The sequence below is a fragment of the Mustela nigripes genome, chromosome 11 (genome assembly GCF_022355385.1).
Source record: "Mustela nigripes isolate SB6536 chromosome 11, MUSNIG.SB6536, whole genome shotgun sequence".
NCBI lineage: Eukaryota > Metazoa > Chordata > Mammalia > Carnivora > Mustelidae > Mustela > Mustela nigripes.
The window spans coordinates 15,851,577-15,862,024 of NC_081567.1; the positions used below are offsets into that span (position 1 = coordinate 15,851,577).

At 53.7% G+C, this 10,448-nt stretch overlaps 1 protein-coding gene and 1 long non-coding RNA gene across 3 annotated transcripts in view; both read right to left on the bottom strand.

Moving 5' to 3' along the window:
- Nucleotides 1-478: 478 nt before the first annotated feature.
- On the bottom strand, nucleotides 479-5,828 carry LOC132027176 (uncharacterized). 2 transcript variants are annotated; one of them, XR_009407075.1, is made up of 3 exons: nucleotides 4,637-5,828; nucleotides 2,985-3,069; nucleotides 479-2,223 (listed from the first exon to the last, which is right to left on the bottom strand). It is a non-coding gene; the product is annotated as an uncharacterized LOC132027176 (long non-coding RNA). The 2 variants fall into 2 exon arrangements; XR_009407076.1 differs by having other exon boundaries at nucleotides 2,942-3,069.
- An 858-nt stretch (nucleotides 5,829-6,686) lies between these two features.
- The window catches only part of STX4 (syntaxin 4), a 5,316-nt gene continuing 1,554 nt past the window's right edge, over nucleotides 6,687-10,448 (bottom strand). The window contains exons 5-11 of the mRNA XM_059414851.1: nucleotides 10,354-10,424; nucleotides 8,710-8,818; nucleotides 8,562-8,638; nucleotides 8,188-8,325; nucleotides 7,349-7,459; nucleotides 7,103-7,201; nucleotides 6,687-7,009 (exon numbers count right to left, since the gene is read on the bottom strand). Coding sequence (XP_059270834.1) covers nucleotides 7,121-7,201; nucleotides 7,349-7,459; nucleotides 8,188-8,325; nucleotides 8,562-8,638; nucleotides 8,710-8,818; nucleotides 10,354-10,424 — 587 coding nt within the window. The 3' untranslated portion in view covers nucleotides 6,687-7,009; nucleotides 7,103-7,120. The remainder of the gene's footprint in view (nucleotides 7,010-7,102; nucleotides 7,202-7,348; nucleotides 7,460-8,187; nucleotides 8,326-8,561; nucleotides 8,639-8,709; nucleotides 8,819-10,353; nucleotides 10,425-10,448) is intronic.

The window sequence follows — 10,448 nt, forward strand, 5'->3', positions numbered from 1 at the left end:
CCCAGTTCCCCTAGAACTTTTGGTGGACAAAAAGCCTGCCCAGGGGAAGAGTCTATTTCTTGGCCATGTGACTACATTCTAGCCAATAGGATTAGAGCAGAAATTCTGGGTCTGCAATTTAGGGTAAAGGGCAAGCCGTCCCCTTCACTTCCTGCTTCACAAGGGCGCAGCTGTGGAAGTGCTGGTGGACCCTCTTAGACTATGTGGGGGAGGGCAGTATCCCAGGGATGGAACAGCAACAAGACAAAAGAATTTATTACTGGAGCACGAGGGTGGCTCAGTCACTGAAACATCTGCCTTTGGCTGGGGTCACAATTCCAGGGTCCTGGGATCAAGCTCCATATCGGGCCCCTGAGCAGGGAGCCTGCTTCTCCCTCTGCCTCGACGGCCATGCCCCTGCTTGTTCTCCCTCTGTCAAATAAACAAGTAAAATCTTAAACAAATAATTTGTTATTATTTTTTAATTATTATGCTTTGGTCCTGATAACTTCACGCAAAGACCCACCATACTAATCTGGACTTTTATACAAGAGAGAAATAAACTCCTACCTTGCATAAGCCATGGTTAGTTTGGTTCTCTGTTCCATGCAGATGTACCCATAAGCAAAAGTACAAATTGCCACTTACTATCCATTATGTTGGGGCTTCCTGGAAGGGCAGACATCTTTGTAATTAAGGCAAGTTTCAGTTTTACTTTTTTTTCCTTTTGGACAAGTCCATTGTAATAGCACCATTGTGGGCTCAGGATATATATGGTCTATCCTAAGATATGTCTTGGGATATATGTGAGGTTGACATTTGCCAGGCACCAAGCTGATGGTGGAAGGTCTGAGCCCCATCGCCCAGACGTTTTTCTAGGTCACATAAGCAGCTGCCACAGGCTGCCAAGAACCAGCAAGGCTCACTGCATCGGAGGGTAAATATCCCTAAACAAGGAGCAAGCCTCAGACCTCAGAGAACTACCTCAGCTCAGTTTGGTATGCTGACTGTCTCCACGACAGGGGAGGAGAACTACGGGGCGCCGGGGGGCTCAGTGGGTTAGGCATCAGCCTTCGGCTCAGGTCACGATGTCAGGGTTCTGGGATCGAGCCCTGCGTAAGGCTCTCTGTTCAGCGGGGAGCCTGCTTCTTCCGCACACTCTCCTTCTGTGCGCTCGCTCACTCTCTCTCCCTCTCTCTCAAATAAATAAATAAATAAATAAAATATTTCTTCAAAAAAAGTATAGGATGGGGCGCCTGGGTGGCTCAGAGGGTTAAGCCTCTGCCTTCGGCTCAGGTCCTGATCCCAGGGTCCTGGGATCGAGCCCCAAGTCAGGCTCTCTGCTCAGCCGGGAGCCTGCTTCTCCCTCTCTCTCTGCCTGCCTCTCTGCCTGCTTGTGATCTCTCTCTCTGTCAAATAAATAAATAAAATACTTTTTAAAAAATTAAAAATTAAAAAAGGACAGGAGAACTGAACGGAGTCTCTGCAACATGGAGAGCTTTTATCCATCAACTAGGATCAAATTATGCGGCAGTAACAACCATCCCAAAATTTCAGTGGTTCACAACAAATGTGTTTTTCTCACTGATATTCCATGTCCTCTCTTGGGGGAGCTCATCAGGTCATCAAAAGGATATGACTGCCAGTTGACCTGTGAGCAGCACCCCCCCTCCCCTGTAATCAAAGGCTCCTCATACCCCTCCCTTGTCCTTGGAATGTCCATTTGGCTTGACTTCTCTGCCCCTAGACGCTGCCCCAAGGATGCAGCCTTGAGAGCATACTGTGTTGTCGAGACCATCTGCATGGTAGACATGACTGAACCCAGTGAAGGCCTCTACAAAAACTTTTTTTTAAAGTAGGCTCCATGCCCAACATGGAGCTTGAACTCATGACCCTGAGATCAGAAGTCACACGCTCTACTGCCTAAGCCAGCCAGGCACCCCAAGCCCTCTATATAGATTTTTAAGATTTGGTGGGAGGTGCAGAGATCTACGTGTCTGGTGGCATGTAGGTCCCCTTGCTTCTTAACCCCACCATGTGTTGATCTGCGGTGGCCTGCCTCTTTGTTCAGTCTCTCCCTGTGCTCTGTGTACAGGGGCTGGTTTCAGGTTTCACTTGGGAAGCTTCTGAGGATGTTGTGAACCAATGTCCTCCATGGGACAGCTGTGGCTCTGTTCTACTTCATCTTCATTCCAGAATCGGAATCTAGTCTGAAGGAACGGCCTCAATCTGGAATTCTTCAATCTTAAGACAAAGAAGAGAAGAAAGGCGTCAGGCCCTGTGATGGCTTTTAAAGCTTCCTCTTGGAAGTGGTACAGTTACTCCTACTCGAGTTCCTTGGCCTGAAGCAAGCCACATCCCCAAAGCTGATGTCTGTGGGGTAGGGAAATATAATCTCATATGGTGGGCCCCACAGCAAGGTTTTGAACAATTGTGAAATCTTCCTAGTCTGCCTTCTTTGTCACAAATATGGCCTTTGTGTTTTTTCTACATGCAAGATATATACATATCCTTCCCCAGGGAGACCACCCAAATGACCCATCTAATCATGGCATCATGCTCAAGTCCAGGACCACTAGTAGTGTCATAGCAGGTCCAGAGGTAGCTTCTCTTGATCCAGAGACCTATGAACCAAAACCATCACCACCACCACCACCACCACCATCACCACCACCACCATCATCACCACCACCACCACCACCACCATCATCACCACCATCATCATCACCACCACCACCACCACCATCATCACCACCACCACCACCACCACCACCACCACCACCACCACCATCATCATCACCATCACCACCACCATCATCATCACCATCACCACCACCACCACCATCACCAGTTATCTCGGCCCCCACTTCCTCATGCACATCCAACATCTGGAGTGGAACAGGGAAGGGATAATAGCAGTAAACACTATTTGGGAGTGTTTGGGAGACACACAGCAACTTACTGATCCATGGTAACTGCAGATGTTCAAGGCCCCCCACCTTTACCTGGGGGTGGGATTGCTTCCTGGAGCTAGTTCCCTGGTTCCCATAGAGTAGCTCATTCTTTCCCATTTATTCTCCTTGGCCACATCTGAGAAAACATTGGAGGTTATGCCCTTCAGAGGCAAAGTAGCTTTCTGTCTCCTTCATGTTCATAGAAATTTGGGAGCTCTCAAGATCTTGAACACTCATGGTCTTTTGAAAATCCAAGCTAGTGGCTTTTGTGAGGAAGGAAAGAAGCTTCTTATCTATTTGAATCCAGTCAGTTCTATGGGCTAACTGCCAAACCCACAATTCTTTTCAGACATGCCTCTCTCTTTAGAGTTAATTGTAAGCAAATGAAGCCTACTAACTCCTCTGGGAGAGTTGTACTCTTAATCTCTCTTTTCTGAATCACCTCCACTAACTGAAAGCCTTTATTTGGAACCACTTTGATCAATTCAGAGGTTTCTACAAAAGGCATGAAAGCCATACACTTGATTAAGACCCTTGCCACAAAGATGGATTTCACTCAAACTTTTCAGCTTAAGGGCTTTGTCAACTCTATCTTTCATTGCTTAAAAATATAGATCACCTGCCTGGACCTTCTATACTCTCTTCCATTTCTGCTTAAAAACTAGCCCATTATTTTCAGAGTTCTCTCTTTCTTACCGTAATCTGTCAAATGCGTCCCCAAAGCAATCAAGTCATGCTGCTGATATTCTTTCTTAAATTCCTTTTTCCCTAAAGGCCCAAGCTCATTTGGACATGATTTATATTCTTACTTATTTCCAGCTTACGGTTTAACCAAATGCTTCACCACAGCCTAACACGTCACCATCTTTCCAACTTCTGCTGATGGTTTCCTCATCAGCTGCTGTCCAGCTCCAAAGCCAATGGCACATAATTCAGGTTCATTTATTAATGTGGTAGCGCCCCACTTCTGGGTACTAGCTCTGTGACAGTTGGTTTAGACTTATTCTGATGTGGCAACAACTAGTCTCCAAATATCGGTGGTTTGCAGCAAACGGGAAAAGAAAAGGCAAACCGCCAGCCTACTCACTGATACTTAAAGCTTCTATCTGAAAGTGACACTTTACATTTCTACTCACAATCCATTGGCCAAAGCAAGACATAGAGCCAACCCTACTCTAAGTGGGGCACGAATGGATACAACCCTATAGTGAGTGGTCCAGTAGGAAGGGCAGTATATATTGGGAACAATAATACAGTCTATCACAGGGTTGCACAAGAAATGTCGGTCATTGAGCCCGTCCACTCCCCCTTGATGGACACTCTGCTGCAGTGTTTTGTGCCACATAAACACTTCACATACATCATGGTCAAGGGTAAAGTCTTGACCCGGCTAGACAATTTGTATGTTATTTTTCCTGGTAATTTGAACCATAAAATACTGAGTGAATGAGGCAATAAGCAGGGAGAGCTACAGCTGAAAAGTTATGATGCAAGATGGATTTGGAAAAACCACATCCAAAAAGACCCTGTTCTCTGAAAGTTGGGGTGACAGCCCCCAAGAGAAGATTTCAGTGCAAAACCTGCCCTTAACCCCTCATTCAGGTCAGTTCCCCCCAGGGAAAGGGTATATGCGGGAGAGGCTGTGAAATGTCCAGTGCACAGGTCCACCTGACTGCTAAGTCTGCCCCAAACTTGCCACTCACCTGTTCAAAAACCTTCCATGTGTCCCCTAGCCCACAGGAAAAGTTCAAACTACTAGGCCTGGCATCCAAGGCCTCACTCGGCCATCTAGTTATGTTTGTCAGGAGGTTCTGGACCACTTCCTGGGGGAGACAGACACGTAGGCGGGCTTTCAGGGGGGACGCCGTCCAGCAAAGCCAATCCCAAGTCACATACCACACACTGACCCTCAGGTGCGTCGATGTGACTCTGTCTCGTCACAGATCTGATCGTCTCTATCAGGTCCCAGTAGGTGCCGACGAGTTGTGCAGTTTTCCTCCGAAGGAGAAAGATGAGGGGTGGACAAAGGCGACCGCGAGGACAGGATTCCGCGGAAGATGCAGGCCACAGGGGAAGAGATGGAGAATTAGGGAAGCCCGGAGGCCCCGTATCCAGACTGGTCTTCTACAGGGCCAAGATCCGTCTGGCCCCGCGGTTTCGCACCGAGTGGACATCCAGGTCGTGCTTGCACACTGGCGAGAACGGGGAGCTCTTTGCTGATGTGTCTAGGGCTTCACCTGGATTCAGGACCCACGATCTCGGGCAGGACCAAGGCGTGGCTACCCTCCCAGACCCGAGCAGCTGCCAAGTCCGGGGGCTGGGGAGAGGGACCCGACTCGCCCATCCTGGTCAGCCTCTCTCAAGCCTGCGCCCCTCCCCTCATTCAGAGGTTTGGTCAAGCCCCGCCCCGTGACCCAATCACTTTAGAGGGTGACCGAGGACTCACTGAGGCCCCGCCCATATCTGCCGAAGGCTTGTCGTGGTTTGATTCCTCCCCCGGGCGGTCCCTGGGCGTCCTCCTGACCAATCCCAATGCTCCTTAGGAAAAACATTTAGTTCCGCGGGCCAATCGTTTTCCAGTTGCGGCCAGGCCACGCCCCCACGCCCGGGGCCCCGCCGAGGCTGGAACCCGGCGCACGCGCCTAGCAACGGCCAAGCCGGAGTCTGTCTAGGGTCACTGGGAGGCGCTGCAGGCGGGTACCCAGGTGGACCGAGGCACAGCCGGCCGGGGTCCTGGGGGCCTAGTCCCGCCCCCCGGCTCCTCCCCAGGCCGGGTCCCGGGGGCAGGGTCCGAGACTGCACCAGGACAAGACCAAGGGCAAGACCGCCCTTCTCGGGCTCGCGTTACCCCCGCCCCAGAAGCGAGCGGTCCTGCAGGCCACACGGGCTGCGCAAGGGCAGGTCGGAGCCGCAGCGACGCAGCAGCAGCAGGGACCTGAGGGATGGAAGTGGGATGGGTCAGGGTGGCTGGCCCCCACACCGAGGCTTGGGGTCAGCGCCGCCTCACTCCAGCCGGACTTCAGGGCTGGGAGCTCGCTTTCCCCTGAAACCCGGCGTCTGGGGAAGGGACGCCCAGCTCTGGACACCAGGCTGCGGGACTTGGGACTCTTCGACAGGGAGAGTTGGGGTCTGGAGCTTAGGTGCCTCAGAGAAACCAGGGCTCAGGCTCTTCAGGCTCCTCTACTGCTTCAGCCAGATAGCCGCTTAGTAACGAGGGCTTGATCCGGAGTCCCTGGCTCTCCAGGCCACACTCTGATGTGGCCTTTCTCTGGGTACAGGGCGGCTCTCCTCTGCCTGTAACTCTCCCCTGCTTCTTCCTTGTAACTGGCTCCTCCTCAGTACTCCGTCCAAACGTCACCCATTCTGAGATGGGCCTTTCCCTGTTGACTGTATCAGCCTCCATGACTCAGGGTGCCTCTCCCTGGTCTCCGATGCCCACCAGTGCCCACACATATCTCCCCTGGCCCAGGCTGGCTTGGCCCAGCTTCACTGCTCTGGCTTAGGGACTCCCAGTAGTCTTTACCCAAGGGCAGTGTAAGCCAGACAGGGGCATGTGTCCGTGCCTGTCCCACCTGCTCCCGTGGGAGAGTAGAAGGGCCGGGCCAGTTTCTGCGGTCACAGCACCTACCAGTCTGATCGGAGTCTCTCTGGGCTGGGCCTGGCTCCAAGGATGGCCAGGAAAAGGGGAGCTAGACACCTGAAGGCCGTGGGCCGCCCCTTCCAGGAACACACAAGCACAGGGCAGGCTCCAAGCACTTTTTTTTTTTTTTTAATTTCTTACAAAACCATGTGTCCCAGCCGAACAGGATGCCGCAGGCCTTCCCGCAGGCATGGTGGCCTGGCTCGGGAAGCCCCCAAGAATGAGTGGCTGCCGACCCCAGGAGAACCATCTGCCCCTCTGCACAGGCCCAGTGGGAGGCTCTGTCCTGCCCTCCCCCCTCAGCTGCGCTGAGCGAGGGCAGACCCGGGTCTCTGGGCTGTAGCGAGGGCAGACCCGGGTCTCTGGGCTGTAGCGAGGGCAGACCCGGGTCTCTGCGCTGAGCGAGGGCAGACCCGGGTCTCTGGGCTGTTAGCGCCTGCAAGGCAAGGAGGGAGAAGAGAGTCTTAGGGAAGGAGGCGAGGCCGGGGCCGGGGGCGCGGCAGGCTGGGGGCAGCCCGCAGGAGCTCACCAAGAATGTGCGACGTGCTCACACCAATGTGGCGATACCAATGATGACCGCCAGAATGACGACAGTGACAGAAACACAGATGGCGATCAAGACTTTCTTCTGTGGGAGAGGAGTTCAGGGACACTCACTGGGGTTGGGGGGGGGAGGCTAGCAGGGTCGGGGATGAGGGGAGGGAAGAGGAAGGGAGGGGTGGGGCGGGAGGGGAAGGGTGAGGCGGGGAGGGGTGGGGCGGGAGGGGATGCTCGCCTTCCGGGCCTTCTTCTGGTTCTCCAGGGCAATCTTGACGTGCTCCTGCCCGCGTTCCACATAGTCCGCGGAGCTCAGGATGTTCTTCTCGATCCGGTCGATCATCTCCCCCTGCTCAGAGGGGCGCGTGCTTCAGGCAGGAAGGCATGACTGGGGGCCGAGGGCCGGCACCTCCTCTGCTTGTGCGCCCCAGCCGCCTGAAGGCCATTTTCTGGCAGCAAACAGCACTAACAAGGTGCGGGGCAGGACCACAAAAGTTCACGTGCCTGAGGGGGGCTTCCGGGCTCCCTCTTATCCTGTGGCCCCTTCTGCCCTGCTCCCTTACGTGCTACAACCTTCCTTTGTGACTTAGGACCAAGTGCCTTAAGAGGCCCATACCTTTTCACAGAGTGTGGACTTTTGTCCCCTCGGACATCTGTCTGAATTTGCCCATTCTTCTAGGCCTGCCTCTCAACAGCTGTGAAGCCCTCCCCACCCCTGCCTCCTCATGGCACCGCCAGCCTTCAGGTCCTGGTTCTACTGAATGGAGTCCCTTCCCCGCGACTCGCAGCTGCACGAGGCTATTGGCTGAGGCACTGGAGAGTGAGCTCCCCCAGGACAGAGCCGGAAGCTTACCCTCAGCCATTCAGCCAAGGGCCACAAAAGAACACCACCTCCCACCCGGCCTCATCCAGACCTGCGGAGGCAGGCGCTCAGGAGTGAGGGCCAGCCTGGGGGAGATGGGGGACGAAAGCTTCAGAGAGAGAGGCTTGAGGGTGGAGATGGGCGGGCAGTCACGGCAGGGGTTCTGACTGAACATGGTCTCAGGCCAAGCCCAGTCGGCTGTCTCGGGGGCCCACCTGCATCTCCACTTCGGTAGCCAGAAAAGTGAAGATCTCATGAAGTTCACGGATACTGCGTTCAAGCTGCTGGATCTCACTGTGTCGTGCCGAGATCTCATTGAGGGCCTGTCGAGTCACCTGTGTGTCCTTCAGTATCTGGGGAGTGGACAGCAATGGACAGACGGGTCACAGGGAACCTGGCAGCAGGTCCGAAGTTCCCGTTGAGCTCTCGGGCAGCCCTGGGACTTGGAACCGGGGCTGGGGCCCTGACACGTGACACTAAGCCTGCTAATTCATTCCCCTCTGGGCCTCCGTATTCCCTCAACCAGAAGGGGCCAGGCCTCGGAGAAGACAAGCATCCCGAAGGGGGAGGCGAAGCTGTGGCCACTCACATTGGACACAAACACCTCGCTTTGCCCACTGTCCAGCATCTGCTCCAGCTCCTCATCCGACACCATCCCGGCATTTGCTGTGAAGGGGAAAAGCCAGGCTCAGAGCTGCATCGGGTGACCTGACTGCGGGCCACACACCCCGACTCACTGATCTTCAGCTGCCTCCGGATCCGCTCCACGTTCTTCTCCCGGTACTCGGACTGCGTCAGGTTGCACTTGTTGATGAGCTCCACGAATTGCTGGGACAGGACCCCATGCTGACGGGAGAGAATCGAGGCTGGGCACCCCGGAAGGATTTGGCTTCGACACCCCCACGAGGACAGCACAGGCTGTTCTAGGTGCCTGCCGCCGCAGCACCATTCTCTCCAAGTGAAAAGCCAAAGCCCTTTCTGGGCCTGCGTGACCCTCCCTTCCCCACGTCCCCTCTGAGCAGCGGGCTGCTCCTGCCTCCACGAAAGCCACCCCACCGCAGACTTTGCATTCGCTGCTCCCCGGGTCTAGCACGCTCACGCCCCGCGGAGATCACCGACGGAACGAACTCGTCTCTACCTTACTAACACTGCAGCCCGCCCTCTCCCGGCACACTCCATCCCTCTTCTCCTCGTTTCTTTCCCGGAGTACTTAACTATGTTCTAAAATAATGTACATATTTATCGACGTGTTTGTCTCTCCCCACCAGAACAGAAGCTCCATGAGGATAGGGCTCCTGGGTTCACTGCTGTATCCCAAACAGCTAAAACAAACAGCTCATAAACACCTGTGAATACTTGCTGAACACCAGCCTCACTGCTCAGACCAAAGGTGGGCTAGTATACCCGGAGGGCAGTCCACTTGCTGCACTTGGGACAGGGTCCATCTGGGCCCTCAGCCTCTCGCACCAGGGACCGCCACAGGCTCCCTATGAGATGTTCTCTCATCTTGCCTTTCCCCGGCCACCTTCAATGTGTTCAATCTTTGGAGCACCTTCCCCAGAGACCTATCTGCTCTCCTGCCCTCAGCTGCACCCCTGCAGGCTGCCCAAACGGCTCTATCTTCAATCTAGGGGACTTGCTGAGCTCTGGGCCTTCCTGCTCCAACTCTGACCTCCAGGAAGTCCAAGTAACTCCTCACTGTGAACCCAGAGCGGGGCAGTTGGATTGCCTCAAATCTCCTTGCTAAGATTTGAGTCCGTGACCTTCCTCCTCCAGGAAGTTCCTCTTGCTGACTTCTTGAATTCTGCCCATGGGGCAGAGGCTGTCCCTGTCACGTGGGCAGGAAACCCCCAGTTACTTATGACTGTTCCCCCTTCTTCCCCGGGCAGGGATATTAGCTACCAAACCCTATCTGAGTGATGTCTCTGTCACCTATTCAAGCCTGACCTCCCACCTTGGTTTCTAGAAAGCATGCGTTCCACAGTCAAGCTCAGATCATATCTGGGGACCCAGCAACTTGTCACCGAATGGCGAAGGTGACAGATTGTTAAGTAGACTGGGAGTCGGGAGTCTTGACCTTGGGTGAGTCCTTTCTCTCTTTCAACCTCAGTTTCCCCATTTGAAAACCAGCTAATGATCCATCTAATGATGTGAAATGTCTTAGTTCTGGGACTAACAACCCACCTGTGTCTTTCTCATCCTTGTGTTGACTGAGTTATAATTCTCATCAGCTTCCTCATTCTGGGGCTCTATGGCTGTGGGAAGACACAGGGTATTGGGTGAGTCCTTTCTCTCTTTCAACCTCAGTTTCCCCATTTGAAAACCAGCTAATGATCCATCTAATGATGTGAAATGTCTTAGTTCTGGGACTAACAACCCACCTGTGTCTTTCTCATCCTTGTGTTGACTGAGTTATAATTCTCATCAGCTTCCTCATTCTGGGGCTCTATGGCTGTGGGAAGACACAGGGTATTGG